This window comes from Narcine bancroftii, chromosome 1 (genome assembly GCF_036971445.1).
Source record: "Narcine bancroftii isolate sNarBan1 chromosome 1, sNarBan1.hap1, whole genome shotgun sequence".
Taxonomy (NCBI): domain Eukaryota; kingdom Metazoa; phylum Chordata; class Chondrichthyes; order Torpediniformes; family Narcinidae; genus Narcine; species Narcine bancroftii.
Window position 1 is genome coordinate 290,602,984 of NC_091469.1, and position 22,296 is coordinate 290,625,279.

At 43.3% G+C, this 22,296-nt stretch overlaps 1 protein-coding gene across 1 annotated transcript in view; it reads right to left on the reverse strand.

The window, feature by feature from the left end:
• LOC138745931 (alpha-parvin) overlaps nucleotides 1-21,357 on the reverse strand; it is a 53,909-nt gene extending 32,552 nt beyond the window's left edge. Inside the window, exon 1 of the mRNA XM_069903479.1 lies at nucleotides 20,998-21,357. Within this exon, the coding sequence (XP_069759580.1) occupies nucleotides 20,998-21,130 (133 nt within the window). The 5' untranslated portion in view covers nucleotides 21,131-21,357. The remainder of the gene's footprint in view (nucleotides 1-20,997) is intronic.
• Between the last annotated feature and the right edge of the window lie 939 nt (nucleotides 21,358-22,296).

A 22,296-nucleotide genomic window follows, 5' to 3' on the forward strand; every position in this document is an offset into this window, starting at 1 on the left:
GTAATTTATGGCAATATTTGGACCTGTGATGCTGCCACAAAATAACAAATTTAGCAAGATGTTCATGACAATAAATTCTGATTCACCATTCTTCCCTTACATTGATCTCAAGCCAAATAATGTCCTACATGTGACAAAAACACCTATACAGTGAAGTACTTTGCTCAGTTCTGGTCTCCCAGCTGTAGGAAGGACCAATAAGTTGGAAGGGGTGCCGAGGGGCTGTTACTTGGACTAGAATTGTGTGTGTGTGTGTGTGTGTGTGTGTGTGTGTGTGTGTGTGTGTGTGTGTGTGTGTGTGTGTGTGTGTGTGTGTGTGTGTGTGGATGAGCCTAGAATGCCAACTTGGTCAGCATGGATGAGTTGGTGTCGCTGAAACTTAGTTGGTCAGGCCGAATCCGCGGAGGGAAATGGAGAGTTGACTTGTCGGTTTGAAAGCCTGCTCCAGCACTGAGCAAAAACAGCACAAACAGGCAGTGTTATGGAGGGGTGGGGCAAAATGATGGGTGGATTGAGGAGGGTGAATCGAGGAGGGGGAAAGCCAGGTCAGTTGGTGTTGGGAGACAGTGATTGTTGGGAACAAAGATAAAAGGAGGGGAGGGGAATGGAACCAGGAGTAGCGAGGGGATGGTGAAGGAGAAGATCAGTGAATATTTAGACTCTCTGTGTCCTTGCCTTTCTATGGTGTCTTAATAAATTCCTTCTGGAAATCCAAATATACGACATCTACCAGTTCCTCTTTCTCGCATTCTTTGATAAATCTGTCAAACTAAATTTATAACCATATTCTTGAATTAAATTTCTTAAAATGTGTTCACAGCATGGTAGAAGCCAATTCCACCCATTTAAACCTTTGCTGCCCAATTAAACTCCAATTAACCGACACCCCCCTACTTTTTGAAGAGTGGGAGGAAACTGGAGCACTCAGGGGAAAATCCACACAGACACAATATCAACGTACAAACTCCTCACAGACCGTATCGGGTTGGAACCCGGTCACAGGAGCTAGAACAGTGTTGCTCTACCAGGGGTGGCCAAACTTTTAATTTTTACTTTAGACACACAGCACAATAACAGGCCATTTTGGCCCACGAGTACGTACCGCCCAATTAACCTATACCTCCCCGGTATGTTCTCGTGGGCCGAAATGGCCTGTTACTGTGCTGTATGTCTAAATTAAAAATTAAAAGGTTGGCCACCCCTGATCTAACTGCTACACTAGCCATACCATTCTCATCTACTTCATCGCCCTGTCATTCCATCCTTGACCACAGATTTCCCGAATGACAGATATGCTGGCTGAAGGTTTCCTGCTCTCTCCCTGCCTTTTTGACAAGTCCCATACATTTGCATCATCTCCTCCTGGCCCTCCTTTCCTCAGAGACTGTAAATTTCTCCAAATGCAAATAAATCATAATTAACAAAGAATCAGAATTAAAGTTTCCATTGGTCAGTCCATCTTGGGAGCCGTACATTCAGCTCCAACTCCTGAATGTTCCTCCCCAGCCCTTCCACAACTCTCTTACAATGCAGGAAAATGGTGTGTGAGAGAGGGAAGGCTTAGATTGATGATGAGTAGGTTTATCAGTTTACTTTATGTAGCAAAGGTACATGACCAACATTTCGGGCCTGAGACCTTCATCAAGGTATGAGCTAAATGTCGGCAGGGACCTGAACAGAATGGTAAGGTAGTGGCAGGGGGAGGAGCACAGGCAGGAGCTAATATGTGGATAAGGAAGGGAGGGCACACCAGCAAGCAGAGAGAGGAGGGACTGCTCTGTGAGTGGAGAGGGAAGGGGGGGTGGAGAGCTGGTGGAAAGGAGACAGAGGGATGGGGAAGAGAGGTAGAGAACGGGGAGTGGACTGCCAGAAACCAGAGGTCAGTGTTAATGCCATCCGGTTAGAGAGTGCCCTCTCCAGCATTGTGTTTTTACTTCATTCACCGTGTCTGCAGACCTTGGCACTTGTGGAGTAGGTTTATATTGGCCAGCACAACATTGTACTGCACAAAGGGCCTGTGCAGTACTGTTCAATGTTCTAACCCACAATCCCTACCACTCTGACTAAACCTTTTGGTTGTATTTCCTAATGTTTTATGATATGGATCTGTGTTAGAATTTGACAATCTTTTCCAAGTAAATGGTTCTATTGAAGCCGGGCTTCAAGGGAACACAAGGTACAGCGAGAATGTTGACTGCAATATTATACTTTGTACAGAAATGAAATCCCGCTGATGTACAGCTGCCTTGCCAAAGCATCCCCTACCTACCTTCCAAGTAAATTCAATCAGGTTGCCAAGGTTACCTCACTTTGACATCTCATACACAATGTCTGCAGAACAAAGATTCACCTGCTAATCCAGCAGCTGGGGTGGCGATTGCAATCTGGTGACCGATTGTGTCTGCCATCAAAAAGAACTTTGTCCATTCTGGACCAGGGCAGCTGTGCAGAGGAAGAGAGTTTGTGCAGGGGTGGAGGGGGGCAACTATTGTTAAAGAAATTGACACAATCCATCAAATCAGGACCAGTTTGAGACAGAAAACTATGTCAAGACTGAATTGTCAACCGTTCTTCTCCTCCTACTGATGCTGTTGAGTTCCTACAGCAGTAAAAACACAAAGCTGGAGAAATTCAGCAGGTCAAACAACGTCCTTTATGTAGTAAAGATAAAGATGTATACCTGATGTATTCCTGCTGAATTTCTCCAGCTTTGTGTTTTTACTTCAACCACAGTGTCTGCAGACTTTCATGTTTTACCCCTTGAGTTCCTCCAGCAGATTCGTTTTTGACCAATCCTATCTGGTGATACTTCCAAAACACTTCTTCAAATTCTTCGGTTGCAGGATTTACTCCATTCGATCCAATTTTTAACTTAAACTTATCAATAATTCACCTCAAATTGGAACATTCCAGAAGGGCGACCTTGCAAGCATCACCATGCCACTTTCTGAAGTTCAGTTCCCAGAGCATGCTAGCATTTTATAGATTTCTATGTGCATTTAAAAAAAACCTTCATGTGTCATTGGGAAATAAATATTGCGGCTTTGTAAACAATGTGGCAGCAATAGTGCCTCGTCCTTCTCTGCCTGGATCTATCCATGGAGTCAGAGATGTACATCACAGAAACAGGCCCTTCAGACCACAGCTGAAATTTTTGCCCATTTACTGGCACAAGGTCTCCATACCTTTGTGTCTGTTTAAGTGCTTGTCAATACATTTCTTAAATGCAGTGATTGAATCAAACGCCACCTCCTCTGATTGTGGACTACAGGAGGGGGAAATCAGGAGAGAACATCCAGGGGTCAGCAGCAAAGAGGGTTAAGAACTTTAAATTCCTTGGTGTCAACACCTCGGAGGATGTCCTGGGGCCTCCTTTTCCATGAAATCACGAAGAAGACTCGCCGGACTCTATAGTTCGTGAGGAGTTTGAGAAGATTCGGTATGTCAGCAAACGTTCATGCAAATTTCTACAGGTGTATCGTGGAGAACATTCTAACTGGTTGCATCACTCTCTGGTATGGAGGTGCCAATACACAGGACAGGAAAAGGCTACAGAGAATTGTGAACCCGGCCAGCACCATCACGGGTATCAGTCTCCACTCCATTGAGGACATCCACAAGAGGCGGTGTCTTAAGAAAGCAGCCTCAATCCTCAAGGGCCCCCCACCATCCAGGGTACACCCTCTTCTCACTGCTACCATTGGAAAGTAGGTACAGGAGCCTGAAGATGAACACCCAATGGTACAAACAGCTTCTTCTCCGCTGCCATCAAATTCCTGAATGAACCACAGACACAAACTTGTTTTCTCTTCTTTTGCATTAATCTACTATTTAATGCAATTTACAGCAACTTTTGCACCTGTACACTTCTGCAAAACAAATTTTGTAATATGTTTATGACAATAAATTCTGATTCAGACAATAAAAGAATCTTGAATTTCTCACTTGGCAACTCCTCCCTCTCCTTCAATTTAAAAGTTATTGTATTAACCATAATTCCCCTTCTGAATGTCATCATTCCATGACCATATTAATCAATCACAGTGGATGATGAACCTATAATCTGTGGTTAGGTTTTTTGTGTCACATTAGGCTTTCTGTGTATAATACACTGTCATCACGCTTCTAGTGGGATGCACATTAATGCTGATGTTAACAACGATAATTTCTTTAAATCAGCCCTGATGTTTCTTATAACAGCAGGAAACAACAAATTTCACGACACGTTCATGCTAATAAATTCGGATCGACACCGACCACTCTCTGTGCAAGAAACTTACCCCTCAAATCTCCTCTGAAACTCCTTCCCTTCCCCTTGAATTATGCCCCTTGTTTTTGACACCTTTACCATGAGTAAAAGATTGATACCATCTATGCCTCGAACTATATTGTGTACCTGTATCAGGCCACTTCCTGCACTGCAGGGAAAATAAACCTGGCCCCATAACTGAAGTACTCCGATCCATACAACATCCCTTCCACTCTCTGTATCACAGCCACATCCTTCCGACAGTACAGCAACCAGGACTCCACACAATACACCATGTGTGGTCCAACCAGTGGTTGGTAATGCCCAACTTTTATATTCTATCACCCGACTGACAAAGGCAAGCACCCACATACCTTCGTCACCCCACCCACTGTCTTGGAAAGGCAGCCAAAATACTTTGGGGCCCATCCCACCCCAGACACGCTCTCTTCTATCTCCTCCCATTGGGGATAAAGTGTGCACCAACAGGCTTGAAGGCAGTTTTTTCCCCGGCGCCATCAGGCTCCTGAATGAGCCCCACCACAGTCCTCTCACACTGCCCTTGATTGATGCTAATTAATCTTCCTTTTCAGATTTCAGGTTTATTGTCAGAGTACATACATGACAACCTGAGATCCCTTTTTCCTACGGACCAGGCATAATTACCACTAATTGGCAGTGCAAAAAATAAACTGTACACAGCATAAACAAATAAAGGACTGTAAACAGATAATGAATGTAAACAAACTGACTATGCAATACAGAGAGAACAAAGAAAATCAATAAAGTGCACAAGTAAGAGTCCTTAAATCAGAATCAGAACTTATTGTCATGAACAAGTCTCAAAATTTGGTGTTTTGCGGCAGCGTCACAGAGCAAACATTCATATTATAACCATCTTACGACAATAATATATATTAAAAAAAAAGACAGTGTCTTTGGTTCATTGATCATTCAGGAATCTGATGGCAGTGAGCCGCTAAGTGCTCATTTTTTAGGCTCCTGCACCTCCTTCCTGATGGTAGCAGAGTGAAGAGGGCATGGCCTGAGTGAGTCCCTGACTGAGTTTGTGGTTGAGGAGCCTGATGGTGGAGGGGTAGCAGCCGAACCTGGTGGTGTGAGTCTTGTGGCACCTCTTTCTTGATACCAGTAGAGAGAACAGAGCGTGTGCCGGATGGTGTGGATCCTTGATGATTGCTGGCTGCCCTTGGATGGCAGTGTTCCTTTTCATTGCAATCCTATACTCTGTAGATTATAGAGCATCAAACTTCAAAGGAAGCAACATGCAAAATGCTGGAGGAACTCAGCGGGTCAGGTGGCATCCAGTGAAGGCACTAGATAGACAATGTTTTGGGCCATAATCCTTTTTTCAGCTGCCTATCTTGCGCGTCTCAGCAACCTCTACAGGGGCACCATTAATTGCATCCTGTCAGGGTGCATCACTGCGTGGGACAGGAACTGCTCCGCCCAAGACTCCAGAGGATTGCGAACACTGCTCAGACCGTCACACGCTCCCCTCCCCTCCATCAACTCCGTCTAACATATTAAAAGGTCATCTTGTCCCAGCCGCACTCTCTTCAGCCCCTCGGGAAGGAGATTCATGAGTGTGAGATCATGCATTCCCAGATTCAAGGACGATTTCTTTCCTGTTGTTATCAGACTCCTGGATGAACCCCAAACGAGTAAAACTATGTTGCCGTTGCTCCATCCCAACTGCTCTCTCTTTATAACTCTACAGTTTTGTACTATGTATGGCATGTCTAACTGGTCTGCTTGTAAAATGACCCCTACAACTGCATCTTGGTAGTATAGGTTCGAACTAGTTTATGTCAGAACCACAAGCATCCCCTCCCTTCCTTCTCTCCACTGGCAATTTATCTGTACAATGAGCCAATTCCTTGCACATTACATCGACTCATTGATCATCTGATCCAATACTTCTCAATCCTGAAGCTCAGAGTGTTCACCGTTAAACACCGAGAGAGCAGACGCTGGAATCTCGAGCCATGCAGGGCCCACTCTTCGCCTGGGTTGCCAAGGTAAGCAATCCAATGTTTTCTCTCTCTGCACTGAGATTACCTTTCTGGTCTCCATTGCAGCCATGAGCTCTTTTATAATAGCACAGTACAGACCCTTCAGCCCACAATGTTGTGCTGACCTATATATACCTAAAAAAAACTAAACCCTCCCTACCTCATAACCCTCTATTTTTCTTCCATCCATTGTACCAGCCTCCACCACCATCCCTGGCAAGGCATTCCAGGCCCCCACAACTCTCTATGAAAAAAAAACTTACCCCTGTTATCCCCTAAACTTTCTTCCCTTCATTTTGTACAGAAGTCCTCTGGTGTTTGCTACTCCCGCCCTGGGAGAAGGGCACTGGTTCTAAAATATTAAAAAGCCCACCCCCATCTCGTTTGCACTCTCTTCTCCCTCCATCAGTGGGGCAAAAGATGCACATACTTGAAAGCACATACTGGCAGCTCGTTCCACACTCCCACCACTCTCTGCGTGAAAGAGTTCCCCCTAATGTTCCCTTGACACATTTCTCCTTTCACCCTGAACCCATGTCCTCTAGTTCACCCACCCTCAGTGGAAAAAGCCTTCTTGCATTTAGTTTATCTATACCCCTTGTAGCTGGTCTCTGTTCCCAATGTCCTTTTAAGACGATACATAAACTGCTTCCACACCAGGTTAGAACAAAAAAATTCCACATTTCTGCTGACCTCTTGCCTAAAGAATTGACTAATAACCTTTTAACTACCCCTTGGGATTGACAAACCTAATTCGTGCCCAAAAGCAAATTGTCAAACAGACAGAAGGTGCTTTATACACCAGGTTTACAGTAAATTCCATGAGACCAGGATTGCAGGGAGATTTCACTATGCAGTGTTCCTGCAACTGGAGTGCAGCCAAAGCAGTTCAGTGCATTTAACAGAGCCCTGCTGTTAGCAATAACACCGGGACTTTCTCCCTTTGGAAATCATGGTCAAACTTGTGCAGCCTTAGGCTTACTTCCCTGGTTTGTGCATTTCTGCAGTACCAGCTGAGCATTCGGCTTGCCAAGGGCTGAGGTAACCAAGGCCATATTTGAACAAGTCAACACTCCCTGCCCGGTGTTCAAATCTCCATTCAATATCCAGAACTTCCCTCCATAAAAGGAGAACCAGGTTCACCAATTGGAGCCCTAGCTGAGGGAGAGAATGTGGCCAGTTCACCTTTCCACAAGTTCCATTCCCCATCGGTCCTCTGCTCCCCAAACTCTACGGAGCCCAGCCCAGCTTACAATCTCTCAGCCTCGCCTGCGAAGAACTTTGCTCCTTCCTTAATATCGAAGGAGATCTTATTTTTTCAGACCATTATCCCACAAGAATACATTCATGAGAATATCATCCAGCTGGAAAGGGGTATATAACTGCAACCTTCCCATTTTCTCTCTCCACGGATGCTGGCCAACAATTGAGTACCAGCCATCATGAAGAGGGCTCGCCAGTGAATATACTTTGTGAGGAGTTTTTTTTTTTTTTTATTTTTTTTTTTATCTTTTTTTTTTTTTTTTTTAAATTTTTTATTTTTCACACCATAAATCACAATAGCCATGATATACACTTTTTCTTTTCCACACATTTACAGTGACTTTTTCTCCCTCCCCCCTCCCTCCTCCCAAGCCACCCCCCCATCCCTCCCCCCTCTCATCCATTTTAGTTATACAATCTAGGTTGCATTAATTCAGTTAGACAATGTTGTCATTCAACAAAAATACACCAGAAATTCTACTGAGTCCATTTTTTTCTTCTCTTCTCCTTCCATCAACTTAGGTAATGTTTGTTCCCGGTAGGTTTTCGCTATTGTATTTAATGTAAGGCTCCCATACTTGTTCGAATATTTCAATATTATTTCTTAAACTATATGTTATTTTTTCTAATGGAATACATTTATTCATTTCTATATACCATTGTTGTATTTTCAAATTATCTTCCAATTTCCAGGTTGACATAATACATTTTTTTGCTACAGCTAGGGCTATCTTAACAAATCTTTTTTGTGCATCCTCCAAGTCAATTCCAAATTCTTTATTTTTTATGTTACTTAGGAGAAAGATCTCTGGATTCTTTGGTATATTGTTTTCTGTTATTTTATTTAAAATCTGATTGAGATCATCCCAAAATTTTTCTACTCTCTCACATGTCCAGATTGCATGAATTGTTGTTCCCCTTTCTTTTTTACATCGAAAACATCTATCAGATACTGTTGGGTCCCATTTATTTAACTTTTGCGGTGTAATGTATAGTCTGTGTAACCAATTATATTGTATCATACGCAGCCTCGTATTTATTGTATTTCTCATCGTTCCAGAGCATAACTTCTCCCATGTTTCCTTTTTTATCTTTATATTTAAATCTTGTTCCCATTTTTGTTTAGTTTTACCATTTGTTTCCTCATTTTCCTTTTCTTGCAGTTTAATATACATATTTTTTATAAATCTTTTGATTAACATTGTATCTGTAATCACATATTCAAGGTTACTTCCCTCTGGTAAACTCAAGTTGCTTCCTAATTTATCTTTCAAGTAGGATCTCAGTTGGTAATATGCCAGCGCTGTATCTCCCGTTATATTGTACTTATCTCTCATTTGTTCAAAGGATAAGAATCTACTTCCTGAAAAACAATTTTCTATTCTTTTAATCCCTTTTTTTTCCCATTTTCTAAAGGCAAGGTTGTCTATTGTAAAAGGGAGTAGCTTATTTTGCGTCAATATTAGTTTTGGTATTTGGTAATTTATTTTATTTCTTTCTACATGTATCTTCTTCCATATATTGAGGAGATGGTGTAATACTGGAGAAGTTCTATGTTGTACCAATTTTTCGTCCCATTTATATAATATGTGTTCAGGTATCTTTTCCCCTATTTTATCTAATTCTAGTCTCGTCCAGTCTGGTTTTTCCCTTGTTTGATAAAAATCTGATAGGTACCTTAATTGTGCGGCTCTATAATAATTTTTGAAGTTTGGCAATTGTAAGCCTCCTTGTTTATACCATTCTGTTAATTTGTCTAGTGCTATCCTCGGTTTCCCCCCTCTCCATAAAAATCTCCTTATTATTTTCTTTAACTCTTTGAAGAATTTTTCTGTCAGTTGTATTGGCAATGCCTGAAATAAGTATAGTATCCTTGGAAAAATGTTCATTTTAATACAGTTTATCCTTCCTATCAGTGTTAGTGGTAGCTCTTTCCAATGCTCTAAATCGTCCTGTAGTTTTTTCATTAGTGGATTGTAATTGAGTTTATATAATTGGCCTAGATTTTTGTTTATTTGCACACCTAGGTATCTTATTGCCTGCGTTTGCCATCTGAATGGGGATTCCTCCTTAAATTTTGAGAAATCCGCGTTATTCATAGGCATTGCTTCACTTTTATTTACGTTTATCTTGTATCCCGACACTTCTCCATATTCCTTCAATTTCTTATATAGTTCTTTTATTGATAGTTCTGGTTCTGTTAAGTACACTATCACATCATCCGCAAACAGACTGATTTTATATTCCCTGTCTTTTATTTTTATTCCTTTTATATTATTATCTCTTCTTATCGATTCTGCTAGTGGTTCTATAGCTAGCGCAAACAATAATGGTGATAGTGGGCATCCCTGCCGCGTTGACCTGCTTAAGTTAAATTGCTTTGATACATGTCCATTTACTGTCACTTTCGCTAACGGTCCCTTATATAATGCTTTAATCCAATTAATATACTTCTCCGGTAAACTGAATTTTTGCAATACTTTGAACAAGTAATTCCATTCTACTCTGTCGAAGGCCTTCTCTGCGTCTAAAGCAACTGCTACTGCCGGTGCTTTATTTCCTTCTACTGCATGAATTAAGTTAATAAATTTACAAATATTGTCTGTTGTGCGTCTTTTTTTGATAAATCCAGTTTGGTCTAAATTTACCATTTTCGGTACCTGTTCTGCTAATCTGTTCGCTAATAGTTTAGCTATTATCTTATAATCTGTGTTTAGCAAAGATATTGGTCTATATGACGCTGGTGAGAGTGGATCTTTCCCTTGTTTTAGTATCACTGTAATTATTGCTGTTTTACATGAATCTGGTAAGTTTTGTGTCTCATCAATCTGGTTGATTACATCCAGGAGGGGCGGTATTATTAGGTCTTTAAATGTTTTGTAGAATTCTATTGGGAGTCCATCCTCTCCTGGTGTCTTATTATTTGGTAAATTTTTTATTATCTCTTGTATTTCTACTGTTCCAAATGGTTCTGTTAATTTATTTTGTTCCTCTATTTGTAGTTTTGGTAGTTCAATTTTAGTCAAAAATTCATCTATTTTCCCTTCTTTCCCTTCGTTTTCGGTTCGGTATAATTGTTCATAGAATTCTCTGAAGTTTTCCTTAATTTCTTTTGGATTATATGTAATTTGTTTGTCTTTTTTCCTTGTTGCCAATACCGTTTTCTTAGTTTGCTCTGTCTTAAGCTGCCATGCTAGGATTTTGTGTGTTTTTTCCCCTAGTTCATAATATTTCTGTTTTGTCTTCATTATATTCTTCTCCACCTTATATGTTTGTAATGTTTCATATTTTATTTTTTTATCCGCCAATTCTCTTCTTTTGGTTGTATCTTCCTTTATTGCTAATTTTTTTTCTATGTTTATTATTTCCCTTTCCAACTGCTCTGTTTCCTGATTATAGTCCTTCTTCATCTTGGTTGCATAACTTATTATTTGCCCTCTAATGAATGCTTTCATTGCGTCCCATAGTATAAACTTATCTTCCACTGATTCCGTATTTACTTCAAAGTACATTTTTAATTGTTTTTCAATAAATTCTCTAAAATCCTGTCTTTTAAGTAGCATGGGGTTTAATCTCCATCTATACATTCTTGGAGGGATGTCTTCTAGCTCTATTGCCAATAACAGGGGTGAGTGGTCCGATAATAGTCTAGCTTTATATTCCGTTTTCCTAACTCTCCCTTGTATGTGGGCTGATAACAGGAATAGGTCTATCCTTGAGTATGTTTTATGTCTAGTCGAGTAGTATGAGTATTCCTTTTCTTTTGGGTTTTGTTTCCTCCATATGTCCACAAGTTTCATTTCTTGCATTGATTTAATTATAAATTTGGTTACTTTGTTCTTCCTGTTAATTTTTTTCCCCGTTTTATCCATATTTGGATCCAAATTCAGATTGAAATCCCCTCCTATTAGTATGTTCCCTTGCGTATTAGCTACCTTCAAAAAGATATCTTGCATAAACTTTTGATCTTCTTCGTTAGGTGAATATATATTAAGTAGATTCCAAAGCTCTGAATATATCTGACATTTTATCATAACATATCTCCCTGCTGGATCTATTATTTCCTCTTCTATTTTAAATGGCACATTTTTGCTAATTAATATAGCCACTCCTCTTGCTTTTGAATTATACGATGCTGCTGTTACATGTCCTACCCAATCTCTCTTTAATTTCTTGTGCTCCAATTCAGTTAAATGTGTTTCTTGGACAAATGCTATATCTATTTTTTCCTTTTTCAGTAAATTTAGTAGTTTCTTCCTTTTAATTTGGTTATGTATTCCATTAATATTTAGAGTCATATAGTTCAGCGTAGCCATTTTATATTTTGTTTATCTTCTCTTTCCGTTTTTCCATCATTACCTTTCCTCCTTTTCCATTTCTGTTTTCTTATTTTCAACTCTTTACCAGACAACATTCCTACAACATCCAACATTTTCCTTATTCTCCTATTTCTATCTTCTTTATCCCCAATCTCCCCTTCCCCTCCTGAGTTGCCCTTTATCCCTTGTCGGACAACCACATCTCCCCTCTCCATTTGGATTTGCGAATCCACTCGCAAGCGTCAACTGATTTTGCAGTGACCGCTCTTTTCCCCCCACCCAGCCCCCCCCAGAAAAGATTTCGTTTTTTATATGTCACAAAGGTCACTCTTTTAGTTCCCTCCTTATTCTCTCTATTCCATTACCTTCCCTTATTAATTCTTGTCTATACTTTCTATGTTTTCCTCTAATTACAGATACTTTCACATATGCCCGTTGTCTCTATTCACTCTTATACCTCTTTACCCGCATACATATCAATCGTGGTCATTTTTACCCTCCTTACCCGTCTTCATCCCTCAGTCTATTTTTGTCTTTACCCACATACATATCAATCGTGATAATTTTTGCTCTCATTACCCGTCTTCATCCCTCAGTCTATTTTTGTAATTGTTCTGCAAATTTTCGTGCTTCTTCTGGATCCGAGAATAGTCTGTTTTGTTGTCCTGGAATAAATATTTTCAATACCGCAGGATGCTTCAGTGTAAATTTATATCCTTTCTTCCATAAAATCGCTTTTGCTGCATTGAACTCTTTTCTCTTCTTTAGGAGTTCAAAGCTTATATCTGGATAAATGAAGATTTTTTGCCCTTTATACTCCAGTGGTTTGTTGCCCTCTCTTACTTTTTCCATTGTCTTCTCCAGCACCTTTTCTCTTGTAGTATATCTTAGGAATTTTACTACAATAGATCTTGGTTTTTGTTGTGGTTGTGGTTTAGGGGCCAATGCTCTATGTGCCCTTTCTATTTCCATTTCTTGCTGTAGTTCTGGACATCCTAGGGCCTTAGGGATCCATTCTTTTATAAACTCCCTCATATTCTTGCCTTCTACATCTTCCTTAAGGCCCACTATCTTTATGTTATTTCTTCTGTTATAATTTTCCATTATATCTATTTTTTGGGCTAGTAATTCTTGTGTCTCTTTAGTTTTTTTATTAGATTCCTCCAATTTCTTTTTTAAGTCTTCTACCTCCATTTCTGCTGCTATTGCCCGTTCTTCCATCTTGTCCATTTTTTTCCCCATTTCTGTTAAGGTCATATCCATTTTATTTATTTTCTTTTCTGTGTTGTTTATTCTTCTTCTTAAATCATTGAATTCCTGTGTTTGCCATTCTTTAAATGACTCCATGTATCCTCTAACAAGAGCAAGTACCTCCTTTACCTTGCCTATCTTTTCTTCTTCTATTTCCCTGTACTCTTCCTCTTCCTCTTCTTCTTCCTCTAGGTTGACCATCTGTTGTTTCTTTGCTGCCCTTTCCTCCTCTTCTTTCTTGTTTCCATTGTCTTCTGTGGTGTCTTCTTGCTGCAGGTGTTCTGCAGCTGTCGTTGCCGGCTGTGGAGATCGACTCCCCAGCTGGTCCCCCCTCCCGTCGGTGTGTTTTTTTGTATGCGCATCGCGCATGCGCGAGGAGTCGCGCATGCGCGGTTGCGCACTTTTACTCGGCTCTGTGAGCCATTGTTGTAGTTCTCTTTCTACCGACCTGAGGTAGTGGGGTCTTCTCTCCACAGCGGGCCTCTTCGGACAGGTAAGGCCTTCACCTTTTTCCTCCGTTGTCTTCTCTTCCTCTCTTCTTTCCGTTGATTTTGATTTTTCTCCTTTTGTCTCCATCTTCTTTCCACCTTTATATTCACTTTTCTTTAACTTGTATTTCTGTGCCTTTGTATTTTCTCTCGTTTTTCCCGACTTTTCTGGAGAGGGCTGGAGTTCACCGTCCGGCCACTACTCCATCACGTGACTCCTCCTTTTGTGAGGAGTTTGAGGAGATTCGGTACATCACCAAAGACTCGAAATATTCTACAGGTGCACCGTGGAGAGCATTCTGACTGATTGCATCACTGCCTGGTACGGAGGTGTCAGTACACAGAACAGGGAGAAAAAAAACTCCAGAGGGTTGTGAACTCAGCCTGCGATATCACAGGCATCAGTCTTCACCCCATCGAGGACATCAGCAAGAGACGGTTCTTAAGAAAACACCCTCTATCCCCAAGGACCCTCACCACCATGCCCTCTTCATACTGCTACAATCTGGAAGGAAGTACAGGAGCCTGAAGATGAACACCCAACAGTACAAAAACCCTCCGCCATCAGATTTCTGAACGGACAATGAACCCCAGACACGGCCTCACTTTCTCCTGTTTTTCTTGCACTCTTTATTTTTGAAATGTCATTTATAGCAACTTTTGCCCTGTGATGCTGCAGCAAGACAACGAATTTCGTGACATGTTCGTGAAAATAAATTCTGATTCTGAGTGTTTCCAGCATTACCTGGGCTTGGTTAGATTATCTCATTCCTAGAATGATGGTCCCATTAGCAAACACTCCTGTCCCATGTACACTGACATAAAGAAGAGGGGACTGAAAACCTAGACAAGTTTCCTATCCGGGACCATTGTGAGCCTGTGGTGGGTCATACACTCTGGAAGAACATTCTGGCTGATAGCGAAGGACAGGGGGATGGAGCTAGCATAGGGGCACTGGGCCAAATGTCATACAACACCACTGACAATTTTCTAAATACACCCAGGAGTTGAGCAAACGATCTGCCAGCAAATGGACTTCTCACCGCAAGTGCCCCCACCCCTCATGATGACACGGTTTTCATTCACGTGGCTGTTGGATGCTTGGCTGAATGTTGGTCACCATTCACGACTTTGGCAGGGCAGCTCAATGCAAGAGTGAAACCCCATACATGGAACAACTTCTGCAAAAAATAGAGTTAAACAGGAAAGTGTGCGGGCGCTGGGGTGACACAAGTGCACGACATAAATGTGCTGGAGAAACTGAGCAGATCACACAGCATCCTCCCACTCAGCCCTACTCCCCTGCCTTCTCCCCATAACCTGACTATTCAGATACTTATCAATCTCTGCCTTAAATACACCCAACGACTAGACCTCTACAACCGCGTGTGGTTGCGAATTCTTCCGCATCTGTTTTAAACAGGCGCCCCTCAATCCTGAAATTGTGCCTTCTTGTCCTAGACTCTCCCACTATGGGAAACAACTTTGCCAAGTCTACTTTGACCAGGCCTTTCAATGATCAAAATACTTCAATGAGGCCCTCACTCTGAGCTCCAAGGAGTCCAATCCAAGAGCTGTCAAACATTCCTCATATACTAATCCCTTCATTCCAGGAATCATTCTTGTGAATCTTCTCTGTACCCTCTCCAACACCAGCACATCCTTTCTTAAATGAGGAGCCCAAAATGGATAGATGCCTCACCAGTGACCACCAAAACACCTCTCTGCACTATTGAAACATTTTGCACTGTGAATATTTTTCTTTCCTTTTAGATTTATTACTTTTTCCTTCCTGTGATAGTTTTATACCTATTGCTTGTGAGCGCAGCTGCAGCAAGAAAGAATTTCGGTCTATCTGTACATTGTACTCAAGCATATGACAGTAAACTCTCAGCATCCTTTGTCACAGCATCCCAGAGACAAATGTGCATCTAAGGCAAATGCAATTTGCGTCACTGCCATTTATCACCAGCACAGATGGAACAAAACACACCACCGCTAAGTTTCGAAAATTTGCTAAACCCGGGAAATCACAGCCTTGATCAGCGACAATTCTCAGCAGATGGATCTCCTGACCAGGACACTGCACTCAAAAACAACCAGAATTGAGTTTGTCGCCGCAAACATGCATCACAAAATTTGTTGTGCATTGCAGGTGCTTTAAATTGCGGTTCTGTACGTACAGGATTTAAAAATAAATAATTAGTTTAAAAAACAGAAAAAAGTGAGGTTATGTCTGTGGTTCATTGTCCGGCCAGAAATCTGATGGCAGAGGGGAAGAAGCTGTTTCTGTACCATTGGGTGTTCGTCTTCAGGCTCCTGTACCTCCATCTCGATGGTAGCAGTGAGAAGGGGGCATGTCCTGGGGGGGGGGGGTGGGGGTCGGAGGGGTGAGGGTCCTTGAGAATAGAGGCTGCTTTCTGGAGACACTGTAGGTGTTCTTAATGGGTCCCAATGTCATGTTGTAGCTGTTGCTAGTCGTCCCAGGTTAGAAGTCACCTCATCTCTTGCCCAGTTCTGGGAAAGCAGCCGACATATTGGAAGACACATCCCATCCCAGTCACATTCCCTTCTCCCATCAGACAAAGGATATGTCTAAAAACACATACCACCAGATTCAAGGACTGTATCCTCCCCACCGTCATCCGACCACTCTCAGGAGGAATGCCTTCAAACTGGTTTTAAAGGAACTTTTTCTCTGCACCATGACACACTGCACAGTTTTATTGTGCACCACCTGTGGTATTCAAAGGTAGGTAGATTTGCCTGGATTGCACCCAAAACAAAGTTATTCACGGCATCTCAGAACACATGACAATGAACACATCCATTTTTTAAAAAAGCCATCCTGCCATGGGAAAGCTGAACACACCCAACTTAACTCCATTCACATATTTGTCACACAATGTGTCATAATGGAAATGAGGTCAGACATAATCTTATTTAAATCAACATCATCAAACCTTCCCATTTAATAACTCAGGAGTTTAAAAGCAGAGTTAGTTCAGTAAGAAGTCCCACATTTCTCCAGCAATGTTTAAGATTGTATTATCCAAAACTTTCACTTCCTGTGAAATGCCTTTTGAAGTATTAAGCAATCATTGTTGTCATGTGGAATCCATAGAGGCGTAAACACCATAAGACCATACAACATAGGAGCATATATCGGCCATTCAGCCCATCGAGTCTGTCCAACCATTTAATCATGAGCTGATCCACTTCGCCACTCTGTCCCACTGCCCGGCCTTCTCCCCATAACCTTTGGTACCCTGGTTCATCAAGAACCCATCAATCTCTGCCTTAAATACACCCAATGACCTGGCCTCCACAACCTCCTGTGGCAACAAATTCCACAGATTTGCCATACTCTGGCTGAAGAAATTCCTCTGCATCTCTGCTCTGAGAACACCCTTCAATCTTGTTGTGCTCGCTTGTCCTCGACTCTCCCATCTTGGGGAAACAACCTTCCTACATCTACTCTGCCCATGGCTTTCAACATTCAAAATGTTTCATTGAGATCCCCCTTCATTCTAAATTTCCACAAATACAGGCCAAGAGCTGTCAAAACAGTCCTCATATGATAACCCCTTTCATTCTCAGAATCCTCCTTGTGAACCTCCTCTGAACTTTCCCCAACGTCAGCACATCCTTTCTTAAATGAGGAGCCCAAACTGCTCACAATGCTCCAAACACCCTTCCACTCTTTTTTTTTCAGTCTTTGCTCAACAAACTTGGGAGCAGATCCAGACAAGAATGCTAGACATCTCCAGCAGGCGGTCTCCCACTGGGACCTTGACCTTTCACATCATGTGTTCCAATTTCCCCCCCACTCCCCCTCTCACTCTCTCACTCTCTCACTCTCTCACTCTCTCACTCTCTCACTCTCTCCTCCAGGAACACCTTTTCTTCAGCTTTTGTCCCCATTCCCGTCCCTCCAGTCACCCTTCCCCTCCTGGATCCATTCACCAACACGCCCCCCCACCACCTACATATTTCAACACCACATTCCCCCCCCCCCCCCGGTTCCATCTTGCCCCAAATAGTTCCCATTACCACCCTCCTTACGCTGACCAGAGTTCCGCACCAGGAGACTTTGTGTTCCCACTTGGCCTCCAGCAACCTGGCTCTGTCCTGGTTTTACCCCTTGTCTGGATCCACCTATCACTCACCTGCCCATATCCCGACTCTACCATCCCCCCCCACCCCAGTTCCACCTGTCTCTCTGTCATCTTTCCCCCCATCCTAGTCCACTCCCTCTCCCACAAATGCCATCCCCCCTCTCATTCCTGATGCAGGTCTCCACCCAAAACACTGACCACTCTTTCCCCGCTCAACCTGGTGAGTTGTCCAGGGGTTTGGTTTTATGGCCATTCCATTTTTAATAGCGCATAGAACATTCCAGCACAGTACAGGCTTTTTGGCCCACAATGTTGTGCTGACCTATATTAATCTACTCTGCAACCATCTAATTTTTCCCTACCTCACACCCATAACCCTCTATTTTTCTTAATGCCACATGGCTAAGAGTCTCTTGAATGCCCCTGTTGTACCAGGATCCACCAACAAAACTCTCTGGAGCCAATGCCACACCTCTCACAAGAAGCACAGTTTGGGGACCCAAGGCAGTGTGTCAGACCCCATGGATGGCAGGTACAGCAGCAAAACAGGCCATTAAATCCAACCAGGACATCCTCACAATCCAGATGTGTTTAAAGAGTGTGAAAACATGTGGCACCAGGCTGAAAAACAACTTTTTCCATGCAGCCATCAGGCTCTTGAATGAACCCCACAACAAAAATGAAGTGCAAAGGGACCTCGTGCAGCTTACCCTGAAAGTTGCCCTCCAGGTTGAGTTGGTGGTGAATAAGGCGAATGCAATGTTGCCGTTCATTTCTAGAGGGACAACAGACAAGGGCAGGGATGTAATGTTGAGTCTCTATAAAGCACTGGCGAGACCTCACTTGGACTGGGAATAGTTTTGGGTGCTGTATTTGAGAAAAGGCATGCTGGCGTTGGAGAGGGTTTAGAGAAGATTTACTAGAATAATACAAGAAATGAAAGGGTTAGCATATGAGGAATGAATGTCGGCTCTTGGACTGTACTCATTGGGAGTACAGAAGGATGAGGGAGGGCCTCAGAGGCATTTTGAATACTGAAAGGCCTGGACAGAGTAGAGGAGACAAGGATATTTCCCATGGTAGGGGAGTCTAGGACAAGAGAACAGAACTTCAGGATAAAAGGGCATCAGTTTAAAACAGAGATGGAGAAATTACTTTAGCAGATATTTGTGAGTCTGTGGAATTTGTTGACACAGGTGGCTGTGAAGGTGAGGTCGTTGGGTGTATTTAAGGCAGAGTTTGACAGGTATTTGGTCTGTGACAGAATATATAGATAAATTTGGAAAGATTTGTTAGAGTAGAACACACAAACACTTTAAAACAGATCTTATTTAAAATACAGGAGCTCTACCCCATGTTAGACATGTCAGGGCCAACAGTCTTTGCAAGAGCTTTGGAGAGTGCCCAAGAGACTTCACTAATAGTCGGTTGTTTACAAAAAGGCAACAAATGAAAGAGTGTGTCTGAGTAGCATTCTATCTGGAGAGGAGCTTGCTGTTCTAAGAGGATCATATGGTTTTGCAAGCATAGAGAGTCAAACAGGCTGTGTGTGAGAGAGAGAGAGAGAGAGAGAGAGAGAGAGAGAGAGAGAGAGAGAGAGAGAGAGAGAGATCACTTCTACAGTGTTACAGCCAGCAACCGCAGCTGGGAATGGAACAGGACAAGTTGGCAAGCTGTGGAAATCACCATTTGGAAGATGGCCTGGTCAAAGCCCTTGTGGTTCATGCAAGAGGAGAGGACTGGCTGTCTAATGTTTCACTTGAAATAGGAGAAACAAAAAGGCACTCTGTGGTGACCTAAAAGAAAGAGGTTATCATCTGGAGAACCCTGACAGGGTAAGTTTCTTCGGCAAGACACTGAAGTGGCTGATGGAAGTAAATGTACAACAAATCTCTCTCTGAAAACCAACAAGAAGCTTCCTGAGCGGTAACCATTTACCTTCAAAGCACCAAAATCTGGTGAACTTTATAAATGTTAAATTCTGTGCGCAATATAAGAATTGCCTGCAACCAGTGAACTTGGAGGAATGAGAAGTGAGATTGGACTGTGAACCAAAGAACTTTCCTGAACTTACACATACATTACATACACGTGCGCTTAGAATTAGAAAGGGGTTAAATTGTCAAAATTTGATTGTGTTTTCATGTTTAAAGATAATTAAAAGCAACTTTTAAGTAACCATTTGTCTTGGTGAATATCTATTCCTGCTGGGTTTTGGGGTCCTCTGGGCTGGTAACAGGACAGGGCATCAAGGGTTACTGGAGAATGTCAGAGAGTGGAAGGATGGATCAGCTCATGAGGAGAATGGTGGAGCAGACTCGACAGCCAACTTCTGCTCCAAGATCTTGTGCCAACAGTACTCTCACGCTGCCCTTGCTTGGTACTAATTGACCCTCCTTTACCTTGCAATCCTCCCTTCTGTAAATTGTATTCTTTACACAGCTGTGTGTAAGAGATAACCTGCTGGCAGAAGATCCATCTCACTGTAGTAGATATAACCTGATCAATACCTTTAACCTCAGTGAACACTAAAACCCGCCAACTGAGTTATTTCAACGTCAGGAGAGAGCCCTCCACCAGGTCCATGGAGTACCAGGGCTGTTCGCTCGCCTCCCCTTCACGCTGAACTCTGCAGGGGCTCGGTTCATTTACCACGCTGTCAACCCTCAGTGATCGCGCTCACACAAATCAGCCCCACCCGCCCGCTGTGGCCCCGCTTCGTTTGATCCGCGACAAAGCAGACAATTCGCAACGTCTGCACTGTAACCACAGTACGAGTTTCAACCCAGCGAATGACACAGAACCGGAAAAACATTCCTGACTACACCCAGTCACAGTGAAAGGCGAACGTGTGCAGACGCTGTGATTGTAGTAAAGATACAGAAACGCTGTAAGAACTCGGCCGGCCTCGTCCATAAAGACATACCTTCCTCAGGTACGAGTGTCCTTCTCTAGCAACACTTGTCTCCATCTCTGTCCTTTACTCATACCTTGAAGAAGGGCTCAGGACCGAAACGACTGTTAAATATCTGGAGGCTGCAGGATCGACTCCAACATGTCTCTGTGTTTTACTACTCCCAGACACAGCCCCACATTGCCACAAACCACAGCACTGAGAATTCACCCTCTGCACTCTGAGGCCGTCCTCACACCGTTTAACTTGAAGTTAGAAACTTTGGTAAACTTTACCAAAGTTTTGAAAAGTTTTTTTGTTCCTTATCAATGCGAGCACACGGGCCGTTTCTCGTTTCAAACTTTTTTTTAAAACTCAATTACCTTCTTTGGCCTTTTTCCTTCTGGCTAAAGTTCCGCCGAGTTTGCCCAGGAAAGACTCGTCCTTTCTGGAGGAGGGGGACTTGGGGCCGGGGGACTTGGGAGTGGAGGGGGACTTCTGTGGGGAAGTGGCCATGGTGAGCGCTGGATCCCGCACCCCGCCGCCGGACGCAGCGCTGGGACACGGCACGGTTAGCGCACAATCTGTGGACGGAAACGGAATTCGCAGCCAGTTCCGAATTCCAGTGCTGGAAGCAGAGGAGGGTTCTCACCCAGTGTCAGCCCCCGGCCCGCTCCGCGCACCCTCCTGCCCCGCCCCGGACCTGGACCCAGCACCCTCAGCCGCGCCCTGTGTGGACGATTGCTCCCACTCGGGGCTAGGTGCCTGTGGGTGAGTGGGGGCAGAGAGGGTGCCCGCCCCCTCCTGCCCCACCCTATATGGGGGAGGGTTCCCACAGAGGGGAGAGTGCCCACCCAGTGTCAGTCCCAGCCCCTGCCCCCTCCCCCTCTGTGCAGATGGAGGGTTGGGTGCCCAGGGCGCTGGGGGCAGAGAGGAGGGCAGCGCACTCAGAAACAGGGGCAGGGACCACGTTGAAGGTTCACCCACCTTTATTCAGGCAACGTTTATTTTTGGACTCTCTCCGACGAAGGGCCCAGAACTGAAATGTTGCTGACCGTTTACCTCCTGTGGATGCGGCATGTCCTGCTGAGTCTGTGTGTTGCCATGAACGCGTCTTCCTGGGTATGTGTCGTCCACATATTTGCAGATGGCACCAGAATCAACGGAACACTGGACCAGCGTCAGGGGCTCGAGTCTCTCACTGCCTGTGAGGAGTTCGGACGTTTTCCCCGGGTGCTCCAGTTTCCTCTCACTGTTCAAAACTTAGGTTGCAGGTTAATTTGGGTGTAAATGTTCAGCACGGATTTAAATGGCCGGAATCGACTTCTCCTGTGCTGCGAATAAACATTTCAAACGTTCAGCACAAATTGAGCACCTTCGCTTTACTTCCGATCGATGCTGCGTGACCTGCCGAGTTTCTTCGGCGATTTTGAGTATTGCACTTGATCCCAGCATCTGCCGGTGTTCTCATTTCACTATGTGTCCAGCGGTTTGAAGATGGAAAGGAAAAGTGTTGGACACAGGAACTTAGCAGGTCGAGCACCATCCATGGAGTGTAGGAATGGTCACCATTGCCTTTGTCAGGACCCAAAGGTTTTGGAAGGTGTCGCCTGGTTACCCAATTAATGGCCTGGAATGCATTGCTGGGCGGTGGTGATGGAGGCTGGCACAAGAGGCATATG